This window comes from Vipera berus (genome assembly GCF_964194415.1).
Source record: "Vipera berus genome assembly, chromosome: 1".
In the NCBI taxonomy this organism is placed as follows: domain Eukaryota; kingdom Metazoa; phylum Chordata; class Lepidosauria; order Squamata; family Viperidae; genus Vipera; species Vipera berus.
In genome coordinates, this window is record NC_138202.1 from 124,201,226 (window position 1) to 124,222,661 (window position 21,436).

General features: G+C 39.5%; 1 protein-coding gene across 1 annotated transcript in view; it reads left to right on the top strand.

Annotated features, from left to right (window-relative positions):
• LOC308674215 (tensin-1-like) overlaps window positions 1-17,899 on the top strand; it is a gene marked incomplete at its 3' end in the record, with an annotated part of 269,738 nt that extends 251,839 nt beyond the window's left edge. The window contains exons 5-6 of the mRNA XM_081338525.1: window positions 17,634-17,675; window positions 17,891-17,899. Coding sequence (XP_081194651.1) covers window positions 17,634-17,675; window positions 17,891-17,899 — 51 coding nt within the window. The remainder of the gene's footprint in view (window positions 1-17,633; window positions 17,676-17,890) is intronic.
• Window positions 17,900-21,436: the final 3,537 nt, after the last annotated feature.

Genomic DNA, 21,436 nt, shown 5'->3' on the forward strand with positions numbered 1-21,436 from the left:
TCAGTCAGGGAAATAGGAGATTATAGGGCCCAATATGTTGTTGTTGTTGTTGTTGTTAGCTGCGAAGTCGTGTCCGACCCATCGCGACCCTATGGACAACATTCCTCCAGGCCTTCCTGTCCTCTACCATCTTCTGGAGTCCATTTAAGCTCACGCCTACTGCTTCAGTGACTCCATCCAGCCACCTCATTCTCTGTCGTCCCCTTCTTCTATTGCCCTCGATCTTTCCCAGCATTAGGCTCTTCTCCAGTGAGTCCTTCCTTCTCATTAGGTGGCCAAAGTACTTGAGTTTTAGCTTCAGGATCTGGCCTTCTAAAGAGCAGTCAGGATTGATCTCCTCTAGGACTGACCGGTTTGATCGCCTTGCGGTCCAAGGGACTCGCAGGAGTCTTCTCCAGCACCACAGTTCAAAGGCCTCAATTCTTTGGCGCTCAGCCTTTCTTATGGTCCAACTTTCACTGCCATACGTTGCAACTGGGAAGACCATAGCCTTGACTATACGCACTTTTGTTGACAGGGTGATGTCTCTGCTTTTTAGTGTGCTGTCTAGATTTGTCATGGCTTTCCTCCCCAGGAGCAAGCGTCTTTTAATTTCTTGGCTACAGTCCCCATCTGCAGTGATCTTGGAGCCCAGGAAAATAAAATCTGTCACTACCTCCATTTCTTCCCCATCTATTTGCCAGGAATTGAGAGGGCCAGATGCCATGATCTTGGTTTTCTTAATGTTAAGTTTCAACCCAAGTTTTGCACTCTCCTTCTTCACCTGCAACAAGAGGCTCTTTAGTTCTTCTTCACTTTCTGCCATTAGAGTGGTATCATCTGCGTATCTTAGGTTGTTGATATTTCTTCCGGCAATCTTAATTCCAACTTTTGATTCATCTAGTCCTGCCTTTCTCATGATGTGCTCTGCATATAAGTTAAATAGGCAGGGCGACAGTATACAGCCTTGCCGGACTCCTTTCCCAATTTTGAACCAATCAGTGGTTCCGTGTCCAGTTCTCACTGTTGCTTCTTGACCCGCATATAGGTTTCTCAAGAGACAAATAAGATGGTCTGGTACTCCCATCTCTTTAAGAACTTGCCACAGTTTGTTATGATCCACACAATCAAAGGCTTTAGCATAGTCAATGAAGCAGAAGTAGATGTTTTTCTGGAACTCCCTAGCTTTCTCCATGATCCAGCGTATGTTGGCAATTTGATCTCTAGTTCCTCTGCCTCTTCGAAATCCTGCCTGCACTTCTGGTAGTTCTCGATCCACATACTGCTGAAGTCTAGCTTGTAGGATTTTAAGCATGACTTTACTAGCATGAGAAATGAGTGCAATGGTGCGATAGTTTGAACATTCTTTGGCACTGCCTTTCTTTGGAATTGGAATGTAAACTGATCTTTTCCAATCCTGTGGCCATTGTTGAGTTTTCCAAATTTGCTGGCAAATTGAGTGTAGCACTTTTACTGCATTGTCTTTTAAGATTTTGAATAGCTCAGCTGGAATACTGTCACTTCCACTAGCTTTGTTGTTGCTCAGCTTTTCTAAGGCCCACTTCACTTCACATTCTAGGATGTCTGGCTCGAGGTCAGTGACCACCTCATTGTGATTATCAGGGACGTTAAGCTCATTCTTGTATAGTTCTTCTGTGTAATTTTGCCATCTCTTCTTAATCTCTTCTGCCTCTGTTAGGTCCCTGCCATTTTGGTCCTTTATCATGCCCATTTTTGCATTAAACGTTCCCTTCATTTCTCCAATTTTCTTGAAAAGATCTCTGGTCCTCCCTATTCTATTATTTTCTTCTATTTCTTTGCACTGTTCATTTAAGAAGGCATTCTTATCTCTTCTAGCTATTCTCTGGAATTCTGCATTCAATTGGGTGTATCTTTCTTTTTCTCCCTTGCCTTTCGCTTCCCTCCTTTCCTCAGCTATTTGCAAAGCTTCCTCAGACAGCCATTTTGCTTTCTTGCATTTCTTTTTCTTTGGGATGGTTTTGGTTGCTACCTGTTGTACAATGTTGCGAACCTCTGTCCATAGTTCTTCAGGCACTCTGTCTATCAGATCTAATTCCTTAAATCTATTTGTCACCTCTACTGTATATTCAACAGGGATATGATTTAATTCATACCTGAGTGGCCTAGTGCTTTTCCCTACTTTCTTCAGTTTAAGCCTAAACTTTGCAAGGAGAAGCTCATGGTCTGAGCCACAGTCAGCTCCTGGTCTTGTTTTTACTGACTGTATAGAGCTTCTCCATCTTTGGCTGCAGAGCATATAGTCAATCTGATTTCTGTGTTGACCATCTGGTGATGTCCATGTGTAGAGCCGTCTCTTGGGTTGTTGGAAAAGAGTGTTTGCTATGACCATTGTATTCTCTTGACAGAATTCTATCAGCCTGTGCCCTGCTTCATTTTGCACTCCAAGGCCAAACTTGCCTGTTATTCCAGTTATCTTTTGGCTTCCTACTTTAGCATTCCAATCCCCCATGATGATAAGAACATCATTTTTTGGTGTTAGTTCTATAAGGTGCTGTAGTGCTTCATAGAACTGGTCAATTTCATCCTCTTCAGCACTGGTGGTTGGGGCATAGACCTGGACTACTGTGATATTGAATGGTTTGCCTTGGATTCGAACTGAGATCATTCTGTCATTTTGAGGATTGTATCCCAGTATTGCTTTTCCTACTCTTTTATTGACTATGAAGGCTACTCCATTTCTTCTGAAGGATTCTTGCCCACAGTAGTATACCTGATGGTCATCTGAATTAAATTCACCCATTCCTGTCCATTTTAGTTCGCTGATACCTAAGATGTCAATGTTCAGTCTTGTCATCTCTTGTTTGACCACGTCCAGTTTTCCTTGATTCATGGATCTTACATTCCAGGTTCCTATGGAGAAAAAATCTTTACAGCATCGGACTTTCCTTTCACCACCAGACATATCCACAGCTGAGCGTCCTTTCGGCTTTGGCCCAGTCGCTTCATTCTTTCTGGCGCTACTAGTACTAGCCCTCTGCTCTTCCCCAGTAGCATATTGGACACCTTCCGACCTGAGGGGCTCATCTTCCAGCGTCATATCGTTTTGCCTTTTGGTACTGTCCATAGGGTTTTCATGGCAAAGATACTGGAGTGGTTTGCCATTTCCTTCTCCAGTGGATCACGTTTTGTCAGAACTCTCTGCTATGACCTGTCCGTCTTGGGTGGCCCTGCACGGCATAGCTCATAGCTTCATTGAATTACGCAAGCCCCTTCGCCACGACAAGGCAGTAATCCATGAAGGGGCCCAATATACAATATACCAAATCAGAAAACCATCACAGGTCAGGAGTTTTCTCCAGTGTCATAGATTTAATGGAGTGACCATTTCTTGAAGGAAGAAAGTGAAGTGAGATTGGTAACCTGGTCCTTGTGATAATTTTACTTTTTGTTAAAAGCAAACCGTTTTGCCATCTATTGCTGAGGAACGGGAATGCACACTATTTGCATCTCCACTATACAGTATGGTACAATATGATGTTGTTTAATTTATTTTTGCCTGAAGAATACACTACATTTATCTCTCTTTTTCAATATTTCTGCTTTGCTTGATGCAGTATAATAAAATTCTACTTTGGAAGCATAAGACAGTATTACGTTCATATTTAACAGAGACTAAACTGTAAGATATTGGTCAGGAAATGGGTAGGATAATGAACTAATAATTCAATAACTTTACTCTTTAAGCTTGTTGTTTATTTTATAAGCGGCATATGTGATCATTCAACCTCAGATAAATACTTTGGAGATGTTCTATATATCAAAGACAATTATGTAACTGAATCACTGTTGATAAAAAAAAATTCTTCAATTTCCTGTTCCATCTGTTTAGCAGCCTGTATTGTTCAGCAAAGATACATTCAAGGACTATGTAGAGAATGCATGTACTTTTTAAAGCAGATAAAATAGTAAGGATCACAAGAGCTTGGATTGAAATTGTGGTAGAATCACATGCTTTAATTTTAGATACAGAAGTATGAACTATCAGGAAATAATCTAACCAAAGAGAATTTATTTCTATGGAAGAAAGGAAAGTATACTCCCTTTGGGGAAGATTAATACAATACAACACAAATTATTCATTCAGCTAAATTCAGAGATGTAGTCTTGCAAAATATTATGAACCTGAGAATAGAATTTAGGTAGTGAAATGTTAAGAAAGATTAAAAATTTGATTTTGAAGCACTTCCATCTATTATATGGTCTGTTGATTTAGTTTACATATATTCAAAACAATTACCGGTATGTGTTTGTGGTTGGACCATAGAAATTCAGGATTTCTAAAGCTTGATGTATGGCAATAAGTATTTAAAAATGACTTATCTTTCTGATACTTTTTCAACAGTTAATTTAGAAAATGTTAATGAAATGTTAACTCAAATGACAACGTTTCTGGAATGTTTAGAATTGTCACTTATGTCAACTTTTTCTATCTAAGCATTCCATTAAAGGGGAAATAGGGATACTGCAGAAAACCAAATTCAGTTCTTCTCCTACCCTTTTACTTAAATTTGGTCAATACGTCTTTATGCTTTGCTGGAAACCAAGTCCTTTAATATTCCAGACTGTTGTTAACTAGTTTTAAAACCAATAATCAAGAAAAATGGCATGTTACCTTATCCAAGCATGCTGCATCTGGATTGAATCAAAAGACAAGCTTCTGCTTCCCCAAATGATAAAAATGCAATGATTTTCTTTTAAAAAACCAATAATAAAATTTAAAATAATAATAAAAATAATAAATAATATTTAAATATTTAAATTTTAAATAATATTAAAAAATAAAATCTCTAAATTCTATTTTTCAATAGTAAAAAATGTTAGGATATTAGCTAACTGCATGATTAAATATTATAAAAACCAACAGGGAAAGGGGAAAAAGTTCTGCTAATCAACCTATTAAAATATATGGATTTTTAAAGATATGATATTTAGAAGAGAAAAAGGAAAAGCAAAGAGGAGTGGGAGAAAAAAAAAGGAAAAGGAATACAGGTTAGTACAAAACCTCTGCTGTTTGTAATATTTCCTTTTAGCCAAGGTCATATGAATATAAAAAGAACATGTATTTAAGAGACAGAGATAAGTTTAAAAGCTTGGACAGAAATAATTATAATAACAGGAAAAAATAAATAATTCTCCCCCTTCTACAGGAACTTAAAAGGATAAGATATTTTTTATTTACACAGAATTACATATTGTTTTCTAAATGCCACTTGATAATAATTATAATTTTTAAAATTGGCTGGGTACCTGGTAAAATATGGAAGATTCTTCTCTCATGGAATATTTCTCGTAGTGTTGAACATCTGTGTCACTGAACTTTAGTACAATCAGCAAAAATATAATATGAAATGTATGAAATTCAATGGTGAAAAAGTAAGGTTCTACATTTAGGTAAGAAAAACCAAACGCACAGTTATAGTTTAGGACATACCTTGCTCAATAGTAATAACTGTGAGAGGGATCTCGGAGTCCTAGTGGACAAACACTTAAATATGAGCCAGCAGTGTGCTGCAGCTGCCAAAAAAGCCAACGCAGTGCTAGGCTGCATTAATAGAGGGATAGAATCAAGATCACATGAAGTGTTAATACCACTTTACAATGCCTTGGTAAGGCCACACTTGGAATATTGCATCCAGTTTTGGTCACCATGATGTAAAAAAGATGTTGAGACTCTAGAAAGAGTACAGAGAAGAGCAACAAAGATGATCAGGGGACTGGAGGCTAAAACATATAAGGAATGGTTGCTGGAATTGGGTATGTCTAGTTTAATGAAGAGAAGGACGAAGGGTGACATGATAGCAGTGTTCCAATATCTCAGGGGCTGCCACAAAGAAGAGGGAGTCAAGCTATTCTCCAAAGCACCTGAAGGCAAGACAAGAAGCAATGGATGGAAACTAACGAAAGAGAGAAGCAACCTAGAACTAAGGAGAAACTTCCTGACAGTTAGAACAATTAATCAGTGGAACCATCTGCCTTCAGAAGCTGTGAATAATCCAACACTGGAAGTCTTTAAGAAGAGACTGGACAGTCATTTGTCTGAAATGGTATAGGGCAGTGTTTTTCAACCACTGTTCCGCGGCACACTAGTGTGCCGCGAGATGTTGCCTGGTGTGCCGTGGGAAAAATTGAAAAGTAATTATAAAATACTTTCTTTGTGTTTATTTGATTCCTATTCAAGAGAATTACTTTATATATAGTCAATATAGGCACAGAGTTAAATTTTTTAACATTTTCTAATGGTGGAGTGCCTCGTGATTTTTTTCATGAAACAAGTGTGCCTTTGCCCAAAAAAGGTTGAAAAACACTGGTATAGGGTTTCCTGCCTGAGCAGGGGCTTGGACTAGATGTCCTCCAAGGTCCCTTCCAACATCATCATCATCATCATCATCATCATCATCATCATCATCATCATTATTATTATTATTATTATTATTATTATTATTATTATTATTATTATTATTATTATTATTATTTCCCCTTTCAATTACTCAGTGGGATCAGGCATTCTTGTAAAATGTCATTTCTCGCAACAAATATAGGAAACTTCATAATGAATGGTAGCAGTATACAAAAAGGAGAAGCTGGAATGTCCTGAACCTTCTCAATATCTAACTGATAATCTTCAGACATAGCTACTACTTCCTGTGTTAAAGCTTCCCTAAAAACATCAGCATACATGTTATACCTGGGCAAAGACCTGGCCTCTACCTGTCTTTTCAGGGGATACCTTTGAGTCATTGTTGACTTCTGTTGACCGCCTGGACAAGCCTCTGTAGTTTTCTTAAGATTTTGGAAGTGGTTTGCCCTTGCTTGCTTCCTAGTGTTGAGAAAAAGGAGTTGATCCAAAGTCACTTAGCTGGCTTCATGCCTAAGGCAGGACTAGAACTCACACTCAGTCTCTTGGTTTCTAGCCTGGTGCCTTAATCACTACACCAAATGGCTCTCTCTACCAGCCTATCTAGTAGCAAGTCACAGACCTCCCCTTTTAGAAGGGAGCTGTCACTGGGTTAGTCAAAATGCTTTGCCTTGGTCAGGCAAAATGTTTCGCTTCCCCACTGACAGCTATCAGTGGTCAGGCAAATTGCTAGTTTCTAGATAAGCAGCAAGTTCAACCTTGCAAGATTTAGTATCACTTGTTTCTTCCCACCCCATTCCTCACAGTCCAGGCAAAGACTTTTACTGCCAGAGATGGTGACATATAATTTGTTAGTATCAACAAATGCTTCATCCTGAGCTGACCTCTCCTCCAGTTCATATAGATGTTAAGCAACAGAGAGGAAAGGGGTGATCTCTGAGATAAACCATAAGTGAGCATAAGACATTTGTGCGGGGTCTTCTCTCCCACTATGCTGCCTTAAGTTATCTGCTTAGGAAGAAGTGGAACATATGCTCTCCATTCCTAATCCTTGCAGAGAGCCCAGAAGAGTATTGTCATCAATGATATCAAAGGTCATCTGGAGGTCTAAAAGGAATAGGAGGATATACACTTCTTATCCAAGCCTTGACAAAGTTCAGCTATCAGGATGACCAATTGGTTTCCAATCCATGCCCAGTTTTGAATCCTGTTTGGAAAAGAATTAGATAATTTGCTTCCACTAGTATACGGTGTTTCAATTTCATCATTTTCTCAACAACCTTTCTTTAAAAAGGATAATTGGGGATAAAATACTATTTGCCGAAATCAGCGGGATCCTTCCCCCCAAAAGACTCTTTAATCCAGCCATAGTCCTACTTCACTGTGTTTCCTGAAGGATCCAATTTGGGCATCGATTGAGACCACATGTGGTAGAATTCACCCCACAGATCACCCTATCCACTTCCTCAGCATCAAGATGCCAGAATTAAGCTCAGGTATCCAAGATCTCTTGAGTCTTGAGATATCTGCTCAAAGCACCATAGGGAAAGAATAGCCAAAGTAGGTTGTTAGATAATTTAGAGCTGAGCCTTTTCATTATCCATACACCCACATATACACGCTCACATCAGTTGATTGTTTAATGGGTGTAATTATTCCATATAGTTCTGGGCAAACTGCAGCCCAAGGGTTGATGCTTGTTTCTTGCTTGCTGTCCACTTTGGGCTTTCCTGCATTTTTCAGTTGTGTGGTAGGTTTGGGCAAGTCCCTTAGACTAGAGTGATCTCTTTCATTGAAGGTTGATGGTATACACATTGGATCCCCTGCACCAAGTGAAGTGGTGCTCTTTGGGGATGTTGCCCTTCCATTATTTTTACATTGCATTTCACCAGCTTAATTTAACAATACTAAGGCAATGAGTTTTTCTAAATTTTGTTTTGCTTTGTTTTCATATAGGAAATGTCCAGCTTTTAAGGGCAGATTCTTCTGGCCGATTATATTCCACTGAGTCTGGGAGGGTGGGGTCTGTTTTAGCAAATGCTTCAAGTGGCTTGGTAACTCTTGCATATTTTAACCACCCACTTGCTGGGCCAATCATATTTTAGGCCCCAGTCTGGCTGTGCCAGGTCTGACTAAAGCAGAGTTTAGCAGTGAAAATTGTGTCCTTGGATAACCCAGGAGTGTGGGGCTGGGTGGGACGTATGCTTGGGTCAGCCCCCTTGCCAGTCATGTAATAGAAAAAGCCAATTTTAGAAGATTAAGCATTTCCTTGATTGGGATTACTAGGGCAAATATTCTCTGTTTAGGGGATGAACATTTTCTGATGCTTGCACTTAAAATAAGCACAGCCTTCATGGTGGGAAGTATTTTCACAACATGGTAGCATCTAGGAATCACAGGGATGACAAATTTGATGCTGATGTAGGCTAGCTTAAGCACTGAACTGCATAGAGCCTGGATTCCCATTCAAAAAACAGCTTGGCTTTTGTTATTGTGGTTATCCAGGCAAGTTTTTCAGGAAACTGGAGAGTGCAGGTAGAGGTTTCGTGGAAGAGTAGCATCATCTTTTCGGGAATTCTGCTTTGTGCAGTTGAGAGATTGTGTTATTATTCAAACTGCTGCAAGGTACTTGATTGGTATTTTAGTTTTGCAAAAGGGGTGAGAAATCTGAAGCAGTCTTAGGATGGTTGAGGACACACAGAGGAGCAGGTGTCTTCAGTGGTTGGTCCATGTGTCACCTATAGGTGATGCAATTCCTCATTTGCCCCGTATCTTTCCAGAAGCAGAAAAGTCGTGTGGAGGGAGTAGCAGCCCATGTCCTGAGGGTTGCTATATCTGCAAGATGAGCCTGCATATCAGCCTAGATTCTGATGTAAGGGCCCAATGAGCATCTTGACCACCAGAGCCTTGGTGAAGCAGTGGGCTAATGCCTCCTTAAGTAACACCAGCTGCCTGCAATTAGTGCAGGTTCACATCCCACCAGGCTCAAGGTTGACTCAGCCTTCCATCCTTCCGAGGTAGGTAAAATGAGGACCCAGATTGTTGGGGGCAATTAAGCTGACTTTGTAATAATGCCGCTTGGGGGTGTGAAAGCCCTAATAAGCAGGCATATACATAGAATGAAGGCTACTGCTAAGCTTGTAAGCCGCCCTGAGTCTTCGGAGAAGGGCGGGATATAAATGGAATTAAAATAAAAAAATAAAATAAAAACTTCATATGGCAGTTAAAGAAACAGGCATTTGCTGCTAAAAGGGGGCAACTGTGAATTAGTAACTGCTGCACTGTAATCAAAGGTATAGTGTGCTATCTCTTAACATATTTATTTGTTACTGCCCTGATAACCACATAGCAGCCCTATTCAGAGGCCATATATCTTTCATTATTGGAGTTGATAATAAAAATAGAGATGTCTGTTTCAGAAACTCCATTTATAGAAGTGGAATTGCTTTATCTTACACTTACATCAAATAAGCAGAACAGGTAGAAGAGACAAAGCCCAACTTTTAATCTTCTAATCTAAGTGTGTCTCTTGGTGGATGTACAGAGGTCTTCCAGATATGCTGTGATCCTTTGCTGGAAGCATCTTATTTGGGAAACTGGTTTGCTAGTATTGTTTTGAAGGCCATGTAATGATTTACTTGCAGAAAGACAATTAGGCAAGTTATCGCATGGAACAAGTCTTCTGCTGGTGCTTGTGGAAAACCTGCCCCAAGCCCAGATATATTCAGTGTTCCTCCAAATTCAACATTTCTCCCCGAAAGAGAATATTTGACTTTTATTTAGGGTGCATGAGGCTTTCAAGCTTCTTTTGGCAAGATGCCCTGTTAGGCTATTTCCAGAACTGACATGCTTCTTGTTTTCTCAGTATGAGATTAATCTTTGTAAACACACTGGCATATTTAATTATTAAACATGCCAGATGTGGGTCCCTGAAAATGCTTTCCAGTGTGACTTGGAAGTTTATCTGTAGAAGACACACGCTCTAGTCACTTTGGAACCGTTATTGTGGGTTTGACAAGGAAACTGCGAGATGTTAGAAGTTCTCCTGGACAACTCCCTCTGGAGATGTGTCCCAAGTCCAAGGGTAACTGTCATGCTCTAATAATGTAAGCAGAACATTGTCATGTTGAGACTTCCTTGACACAAGCAGAGTTCTAACTCTGCTTCCCAACCTAAGTAAGAAAATGCTCTTCCTGAAAGCACCCACTATACCAAATTCCTAATGTTTAGGAACCACGGTTCTCTTAGTAAATATTCTTCTCCTGAAATAGATGTCCCTTTTCTCCCCCCCCCCCCCCCCATTCTGCAGTATTTGCACTGGTCCCTGCCTCCTGTTGTTTAATTTTCGCCTGTTTATAGTTTACCTGAAAACTCCATGTTTCATGGAGTTGAAAGCAATGATCCTATGAAATCAACGTCTCTTCCTGAATTTGTCTTGCACACTTTTAAATGCATCGGGTTGAAATGCATTTTTCCCCACAGAATTTAGTCTGTGACTTATAGGGAGGGGAAAAAAAAGCCAACATCAAAAAACAACAACAATGTTAGTTACATTGTGAGTAATTGTAAGCCATCACATATTCAGGAACTCAGATCATTACATTTTCCTTGCCTGAAGATGCTTTTAGGAATACTTACATGATAGTGTTCCTACAATCCCTACAGAGTGTTTTGAATTGATCTGTGAAATCATCTTCACACCTGCTAATCTCAGGACACTGAAAACAGGCAGAAACACTGTAATACACTCAAGCCAGCCAATAGGAGGAAAGCTAATAAAATTATCAAACAGTTTTATAGTTTTATAGCCAGCCAGATGCAATCATGGTTATTGCTTCTAGTGCAAAGTAGCTAATGCATATGAATGAAACAGAGCAACTTTAATGGTGGGGTGGTGGTACAGCATCCATGCTGGATCAGTAAAATGTCATGGATGTAGATGGCTTGCCTTGCACTTATTCATGGAATTTATTGGCCATGCAGACAATGGAGTCCTTTGTACTCTCTGAGCTTCGCTATTTGCTTGCAAGCATTCCATTAGCTGACCAGGTATAATATCATCAGTGCTAGTGAGTGTGGGGTTGTATAGCAATAGGAGCATTCTGCTTGGAGCATTCCTTTGGACTTACATGTCTAAACTCTATTGACTGGAGTTGACATATGGAGAGCCTGGCAGGAATTTGCAGGATATTGAGTTGACTCCATCTATTCTTCCATGCAATGGTTGCATCTTCATTTTGTGAGGCGTTGTTCTGAACTTTGAACAGGAAGAACAGGAAGGCACTGAGGCTGCAAATAATGAACTTGAACTGAACAAGAGTGATAAACACTGACTCAATCCTCTTCTTTACTAGCAGAAGCCGATGGCTTTAGGACTAATTCTGGGGAATTGAAGAAGTGATTTAGAGTACTTGTAGCAACGGGCACAAGATGTATGGTATCGGGAAGCAATATCTGAACTAAGGAAGAATTGACTTGCTTAAAAAAAAAGAAAAACAATTAAAAGTCTGATGAATTAGCCGTATGGAAAATCTTGCAAAAGAGGCCTTAATGCATGCACACAACATGAAATTTTAAAACACTTAAGTGGAACCTGGAACTGTTGCAGAATTTAATGTGCAAAGTTTTATTTTTAGTGATTCCATTTTAACCAAGACTCTGACAGCACAGCACATAAACCACAGAAAACACTGGGCCATTGTAAGCCTCCAAATATCTTTAGGCCTGGTTAACATTTTATGATTGCTGGCTTGGAGAAGTGCAAGTAGCTTCAGTACCAGTGAGCCTAAGTGCTTTTGTTATTTGTATCAGTTCAGCAAAGAGGAACCGGTTTTTAGAAGTAGTTCAGGTGAGCTTGGACCCCATGCAGCTTTGCATCATCAGACTTCAGGTTGGTAATTGCATTATGCACGGAACATTTAACAACATTCTGTTAAACAAGCAGAAGCCTCTGAAAAGGAAGAAACTGTATTTATTTGCTCGCTGATTTGATTTGTTAAAATAATGATTTTGTAATTAGTCAAGATGGCTTTTCATAAAGTAGATTTTAGGTACTAGTTTTAATGTTACTCATGCTTTGACTGCCATGAAATCATTTTTTTTTAAAAAGGCAACTTCATTTCATAAATATCCTAGCGAAACAATGTCTGAATTATATTATGATGAAATTAAAGGGCAGCTGAAAGAATAAGAGGAATGTTTTAGTTAGCCAATAATAAAACTACTTCCAAATAAAATGGTCCTAATTTCTAATATCTGAAAAGATGTTGACAGACTGCTATGGCTCCGTTATATAAAACCAAAATATTGCCCAAAGTCCTAAATTCATTTCCTTCTTTTTGAATAATTTTATTAAAAGTATTTTTGAAAGAAGATTAGAAACTAATACAGGTAGTCCTCGAGTTATGACCACAATTGAGCCCAGCATTTATGTTGCTAAGTGAAACATTTGTTAATTGAGTTTGCCCCATTTTACAACTTTTTCTTGCCATACTTGTTAAGTGAAGCATGGCAGTTAAGTTAGTTATACAGTTGTTAAGTGAACCCGGATTCCCCATATGATCTCCATTGGTCGCAAAAGGGGATCACATGACCCCAGGCCACAGCAACCGTCATAAATGCATACCAGTTGCCGAGCATATGAATTTTGATCATGTGACCATGGGGATGCTACAGCGGTCGTAAGTGTAAAAAACAGTCATAAGTCACTTTTTTCAGTGCCGTTGTAACTTTGCACAGTCACTAAATGAACTGTTGTAAGTTGGGGACTGCCTGTACAGGGCTAATAAAAAGAAATTTCTTTCTTTTTATTAGCCTGTACCAGTAGCTCCCCAACTTACAAAGAGAAAGTTAAAAGTGAAAGGAAGGAAGGAAGGAAGGGTGAATAAAATATATAAAAAAGAGGCTTCTTTGTATATATTTAAAATTATTATTCTAAATTCCTTATCTTTCTAACTAGAAACTGAGAGATATTTCAAACTGAAACCCTGAAATAGCATTCATGATTAATGCTGAGAGCATTAGGCTAGAATGGATCAAAGGTCTGGCAAGGCTTCTTTCTAAATTTGTCATGCCTTTCAGCTGCCCATGGAAATAGTTCTGCAGAAACTTTTCAGGTTGGATGGCATGCACGTAAGGCAAATAAATAAATGAATGAATGAATGCCTCCATCCTTATACCTCACATAACTCGGGTTGCCAAAACTTCTAAAGAAGTTTCATCTGGTGAGTAAAAAACAACAACGTAGCATAGGGGAGACTACCTTGGTTCACCACTGTAGTTGCAGGAGAAAAGGAGAACTTCCCATAATAGAAGAAATGCCTGGAGCAGCTATGTCCTTTGTAAAGTGTTGCTATGTTTGCAGGCTGGAGAGAGAGAGAGAAACTCAGTTTAACCATCTTTTGAGATAACATGAGATGACTCAGTCAAGGAGGTTTTTCTTGCCTGTAGCATCTTTAAATTATCTATTTAAGGATGCCATATGTATGAACTTTGTAAATACTACTCACATTGAGGAAGAACTTGTGGCAATCAGTCAGTCTGCAAAAGCAGAGTGCATTTCGTGTAGTCAGCCCAAAAACATTTGCAAATTTGTTATTAATATTTTTAATCAGGCTTTTCCCATTCACGTTACCCCACTTAGGCCTAGGTCCCTTGTCTTCACCCACAATATGACTTTGAATTTTAGGAAGAGCCCTTCTATTCTATCACCTCTTACTATGTTCGACTGTACGGTATCAGCAGTGGAGTCCTTCCACGTTTTGGGGTTCTATAATCTCCCAAGACTTGAAATGGATACCTAATGTTAGAATGATCATCAAAAACGCACAAAAAAGAATGTTCTTCCTGAGTCAACTTAGGTACTTTAGACTGCCTCAGGAGCTGTTGATAAAGGTCTGCAGAGAATTATTGAGTCTGTCATTTGTACTTCTATAAGTGTCTGGTTTGGTACAGCAACCAAACAGGACAAATACAGACTTCAACGGATAGTTAGGGCTGCAGAAAGAACAATTGCAACCAACCTGCCTTCCATTGAGGACCTTTACATGGGGCTGCCCTTGAAGAGCACCCGGAGGCTTCAACTGGTGCAAAATGCGGCCGTGCAGGTGCTTATGGGAGTATCTCGGTACTCCCATGTTACACCACTCCTGCGCGAGCTGCATTGGGTTCCGGTTACCCTCTGAGTGTGATTCAAGGTGCTGGTAATAACCTTTAAAGCCCTGCATGGCTTAGGCCCGGGGTACTTGCGAGACCACCTGCTGCCATTGTCAACCTCCCATCACCTGGTTCGCTCCCACAGAGTCGGCCTCCTCAGGGTTCCGTCGGCCAGGCAATGCCGGCTGACGACCCCCAGGGGGAGAGCCTTCTCTGTGGGCGCGCCGACCCTCTGGAATGAGTTGCCTCCGGAGCTGCGGATGGCCCCTGACCTTCAGTCCTTCCGCTGTGACCTGAAGACGTGGTTGTTCCAACAAGCGGGCCTGGACTGACTACGATTTTTAATTAGGCTTTTTACTGGGTTAAATTGTTTTGTAATTTTGTATTTATTGTTTAATTCTCTTTTAAATTTTTTACTCTATGTTTTTTAATTTTTATTGTTGTGAGCCGCCCTGAGTCCTCAGGGAGAAGGGCGGCATATAAATTTAATAAAATGAAATGAAAATGAATGAAATGTATATTCCATGAGTCAGAAGGACAGCTGAGAAAATATCTACAAACCTCTCACATCCTGAACATAAACTGCTTCAACTCTTCCCCTTGGTATGTTGCTATATAAATAAATAGCAAGGGTAGACAACCTTGGCTCTTTTATGACTTGTGGACTTCAGGAATTCTGGGAGTTGAAATCCATGAGTCATAAAAGAGCCAAGGTTGCCTACCCCTGCTATAGGGCATTCCATGCCAAAACAACTAGACACAGGGACAGTTTTTCCCCCTGTGCTATCATTCTGCAGAACACCTAATCCTTACAGTATTGTCTTATGTCTGAGTGTATTTACCCATGCTGTATGACTATAGTATTATTATCTTTCTCATCTTCTCTACTACCCCTTCTTATTGATATCATTGCTATGATTGTTATTGCTCTGTTGCTTTGCATGTACATTGAGAGCTTTTGCACAGGAAACAATTTCCTCGTGTATCTAATCACACTTGGCCAAATAAAGCTATTCTATTCTATTCTATTCTATTCTATTCTATTCTATTCTATTCTATTCTATTCTATTCTATTCTATTCTATTCTATTCTATTCTATTCTATTCTATTCTATTCTATTCTATTCTATTCATAAAAATTTATGGATTTTATTGATGGATTTTCTTATTTGGAGATGGATGTCATTGTACACAAAGTAGCTGGTTTTCTAACTCAGAGAACCCTTTTATTGTAGGTCACAGTGATGTCAGATTGGGGACGCCTTGATACAGACTTTGACCTAGCATGGCTAAAGATAAGGAATTAAGTTGTTTTGAAGTAAATTCTTTGACAGTCACAAAACCCAATATTCCCTCCAGCTTTGTACTGTATGTTCTGACCTAGCAGTAATTTTCTAAGGTCTCAACATTAACCCTGAGTTGTTTTTAACTGGGCAAACTTGGGACTGAACCTTCAAAGCAAACAGAATACTGTGTATAATGCTTTTCCCATAAAAGGAGAAGCATGCTCTTGCTCCTGGAAATAGGGTTATGATACTGTATTGCCACAGCATTTCAGGACAAACAGTGTTGCAGAAATGGCAAAACCTGTGCTTGCTGTGCTGTTATCCCACTTTGCCATGTATTCAGTCTGCAAATATAATAGTCTGAGCTCAGCCATCCAGCCTTTTAAAAATACCCATGTGGGTAGAATTGTAGGGTTTTATAATCGGTGAGACTTTGGAAACAAACTCTTCCAGTTTTCTAGGACATCATTTATGTACCATTTTTTAAAAAACCAGAATTATGAGTATTTTAACCAATTCTGCTAAACCTTTGGGGTTTGAAACTTTTTTGCTGCCAAAGCCAACTGCAGGAAACCATTGGAGCCTTTGAACAAATTTGATGGCTTGCACTTCCTCAAAGGAAGAACATAAGAGCCACATGAGCTGAATTGTTTTATAGCCTTAACAAGTAAACATGTCAATGAGAGATCCACATTGATCCCATCTCATAAAGATATTAGCAAAGCAAAGAGAAGATTTAAAGATGAGGATTCAGATGAGTAATCATGTACTGGCAAAAAAATAATTCATCCCCTTGCTTGTGCCAATAAAAACTGCCCTTTTTTTAGATAGATGCCACATGCAGAAGCGTCTGCATTCTGTGGAATGCAGAAAAATAAAGGCAGAGATACAGGGATTTTGTGATTAAAAAACAAGAGATAAGTAGTTGGTGGCCAAATTGGAGCAGAAAGAGAAGTGGTACTGGGGAGAGAAAAAGAGGATGATGAACGGAGAATTTGGAGGTGTGGTATCCCCTGAGGATGAAGGAACCAAAGCAGAAGCACTATGGGAGGGAGTTGTTGAGGGCAGATAGGTGAGGTTGGACTTAGAAATGGCAGAAAATGGACTAACTAGAAAATACAGAAGGGACGTGGTGGCTCAGTGGGTTCGGACACTGAGCCTGTCGATCTGAAGGTCGGCAGTTTGGTGGGTTGAATCCTGAGTGCCGCGTAACAGAGTGAGCACCTGTTACTCGTCCCAGCTTCTGCCAACCTAGCAGTTCGAAAGCACGTAAAAATGCAAGTAGAAAAATAGAGACCACTACGGTGGGAAGGTAACAGCGTTCCGTGTGCCTTTGGCGTCTAGTCATGCCGGCCACATGACCACGGAGACCTCCTCGGACAAGCGCTGGCTCTTTGGCTTTGAAACAGAGATGAGCACCGGCCCCTAGAGTCGGAAATGACTAGCACACATGTGCAGGGGAACCTCTGCCTCTACCTCTAGAAAATACAGAGTTAAAACTTTAGCAAACTCTTTTACCCAGTTATGCAGTAAGGCCCCTCTTGACCTAATTCCTGTTTAAAAGTGGTTTGGATGATTTGTATTGCACTCAACATTAACTTCCTCTCCGTCCTTTAGAATTGAACTTGGTCATTAACTGGGGAGCCTGGCCAGCTTCCAGGGATTCCTGACCTTTTGAATCTCCTTCCAGAGCTACAGGAGGGAAGAGGGATGTAGGAAAATTGTATGGGAACTTGAAAGTTTGTTTTATAAATATGCAAGGAAGTTTTACATTTGAACTTGGCTTTTATGCTTTCTTTGTTTTTCTTCTCTGTGCAGCCATCCACTGAGGAGAGCCCTGCAAAACATGTAGATACCCCGGTAAGTTTTTCTCTTTTAGAGTTTAAAGTGATTGACACTACATCTCTTCTGTTCCATGTCCAATAGTTGCCCCTCTAATAATTCTCTGCAACGACATTGGTCTTTCTGGCTATGATAGCTGCCCAAATCCCTGGTTCATACAGCTATTCCAGCTTTTCCATTGTGGTATCATATTTCTAACCCATTTAGCAACAAAACTACATCTTATTTTCCAGGTGAACTGAACAATGATGCTGAGGATTGTCCCTAAGGCCTGTCAACAATAGTGCAGCTCTGGTCTAGCATCAGGAGTGAAACATTAGTGCTAAACAATTTACAAATGATGTGGCTTAGGAAATGGCAAATGATATGACTTAGGAAATGGTTTTTCAAACATTACATTAAAGTCTGCTTAATTGAATCCATCTTAATTTATTTACATTTTCACTGTACTCTGCCTTGCTTTTCCACTCTTAGGAAATGGAAGATGGAAATAGATAACAAAAGCAAAAGCAAAACATAAAATAGTTAAAATCTGGTTAAAACAGCCATTAAAATCATCATTAATTTGATGCATTAATTCACTTAATTAACCAAAATGAAATCATCTTTCATTTAGTCTATCAGTCCAAGCTGAAGGGAAAGGTTTTGCCTTCTTTCCTAAAGACAGAGAAATTGGGGAATAAGCTTAACTTCCGAGGGAACTGTTCTTAGCCTGGGAAGAATACAAGGGAAACACAGCTAACACAATTTAAGCCCATTTCCAATCTCTCCTAACTGTACTTAAGATTGAGTATATATAACTATACTTAAAATTATTACGTGCTGAGTTTATTAACAGTTACGTTCAGAATTGTGTTTCTCATTTTTTTAAAAAAATAATTTGGAAAATAGTATCCTGGATCTTGCATAAACCAGAGTTCTTCACTTCTCTGTTCTTCATTAAAGCAGGCTATTTTTTCAGGCTTTCAGACACAACTTTTTCTTTGGTTGGCACAGAAACTTGAAAAATTATGGGCTACTTTTATGAAGAGTAGAGAGGTGCTGGGCTCAGGCTTATGCAAGATCAAAATAATTTCCCCAAATTATTTTGAAGCATGAACAGTCCTAATTTATTTAGCGAATGTATCATAAATCCAATGCAGTGGTCTTCATTGAAACAGACTAGAACTGTAACATCAAGTTCTAAATAGAAAATGCAACATTGGTTTTCCAATGACGGTGCAATAAAATCATCCTCACATATTCTGAACATAATGTTCACTGATTTGGGAACAAATTTAAGAAACTCAGTATTGAGAGCCACATAAAACACTTACAAAGAAACCAGAAGTCAAATACACTGACTCCTAGGTCTTACATGAAACATACAGTCACTCTGTTACTGCAAGAAAAGAAAGCTGTTAATAACAGAATAACAGCATTGGAAGGGGCCATGGAGGTCTTCTAGTCCAACTCTCTGCTTAAGCAGGAGACCTTATACCATTCGGAACAAATGGCTGTCCTCTTCCTAAAACTCTTCAGTGATGGAGGACCAACAACTTCTGGAGGCAAGCCATTCTACTGATTAATTGTTCTCACTGTCATGAAATTTCTTCTAGAAATTAGTTCTAGATTGGATCTTTCCTTGATAAGTTTCTGTCTGTTACTTCTTGTCCTGCATTTGACTGCTTTGAGGAATTGGTTACCCCACTCTTCTTTGTGACAGCCTCTAAATATTGGAAGACTGCTATTGTGTCATCCCTAGTCTTTCTCTTCATTAGACTAGACCAGGGGTAGGCAACCTTGGCTCTTTTATGACTCGTGGACTTCAACTCCCAGAATTCTTGAGCCAGCCAGGAATTCTGGGAGTTGAAGTCCACGAGTCATAAAAGACCCAAGGTTGTCTACCCCTGGACTAGACATACCTAGTACTTACAACCTTTCTTCAAATGTTTTAGCTTCCAATTCTTTCATCATCTTTGTTGATCTTCTCTGCACTTTTTCTAGAATCTTAACACCTTTTTTGTATCACGGTAACCAAAACTAGATGCAGAATCCCTAATATAGTCTTACCAGTGGGGTATAAAGCAGTATTATCACTTCTCATGATCTTAATTCAGCCCCTCTGTTGATGTATTGGCTTTTTTTGGTAGCTCCACCACACTGTTGGCTCATATTTAAGTAATTGTCCAATAGGACTCCTAGATCCCTCTCACAGTTACTGCTATTGCGATAGTATTGAACTGTTGTTGATTGTTTTTTGCTTGATAATATTATTCAGTTCAGAATTCTGAAAGTGCTTATTGGTTGATTATGTACCATCAAGTCATTCTCAACTTTTTAGCAATCACATTTTTCATTCTACATTTGAGAAATATCAACTCTATGAAAGTCACTGTCCAAATACATTGAAAAATAGTTCCCTAGGCACTTAGCAGCTAGCTAAAAGCTCCTCTGGGTGGTCTAGTTGGATGTTGTTGTGATAACTGGTAGAGAATGGAAATTCACCAAGGTATCTTTTATAACTAGATAAGTACAAGAAACATTTTTTTCTAGTTACAGAATTAGCCAGTACAATCTGTGATTTCCTGCTTTAAAGAAGGAAATATGAAAAGAGAAAAAGCTCAGTCTTTTGAAATATAACATCTGGACCCGCTCTGAGAAGATGGAAATTTCTTGAGAGTCAAGGAGTGTCTGGAAACAAAACTGTTTTTCTTTGAGAAGAAATGAAAAACATCTTGCCCTAAGCCCAATGTCCTTCTTCAAGGACTAGAGTATGAAAAGGCATTCTCTGGGAGAAGTGCCATCGTTTGCCTGAGAAAAAGTATTCACTTATGTAGAAAATTTATACAGCTGCTTATCATAAATACATAATTCTGGGCAGTGAATATTCCATACAAAACTATATTTAAAAAAAACCCTCAACCCCATAAACAGTTTAAAGTACTCTGATATAAGAAAAAACATTCAGGGCAATATATAGCAATTTGATTAGGTAGCCCTTCATTCAACAATTTATGAATGAAGTTCAACGTTTGAAGTTATGACAGTGCTGAAAAAGGAGATTTATCTCCTTGAGGGCCTGGTTGCTCCAGCACTCCTACAGTCATGTGATTGCGATCTGGGGCTTAGCCACCTCCTTGCACTCATGATCCCCATTTGTGACCTCCCCTGTCCGATTCCCACAAGCAAAGTCAATTGGCTGGGAAGTTTGCAAGTCCCTCTAATAGTCTCTCCCACCCTCCCCTGCCTGGCCCTGCCCTGCCTTACCTTACCTGCCTGCTGGCTAGCTTGCAAGCTGCCTGGGACTTGCTTAATGATCCACAATCCTCATTTAACAGCAGCGATGGGAAGTGCAGGATTGCTTTTACTAAGTGATATGCTCATGTGACATCTCACTTTATGACTGTATTACTTAGCAGTGGAAATTCTGGTCCCAATTACCACAATTAACCGAAGACTACTTGTATCAGGTCCCTTAACATCATGACTAATGCTTTGCCAGATTTTAGCAGCTTTCCAGAAGTCCAGGAGAGTTGTGAGTGTGACTTAGACCTCCACCAAAAGGTTGCTCAGATTGTTAGCTTAGGTTAGTATTGTTGTTAGCTTAGGTTAGTATTGCTCTTGCCTTACTGCTGAATGTTCTTGTGGGATGTTCTGTTTTGCCACTCCTGATAAACATATCTAATCGTTTGCAGTTGTCTTGGTATCATAAGGCCTTTGATTGCATTGCTTGGGGAAGGAGGAGATGAGCTGGCTGCTACTGCTCAATGAGATTCCTTTTTTCTTTTCTTGGCAAC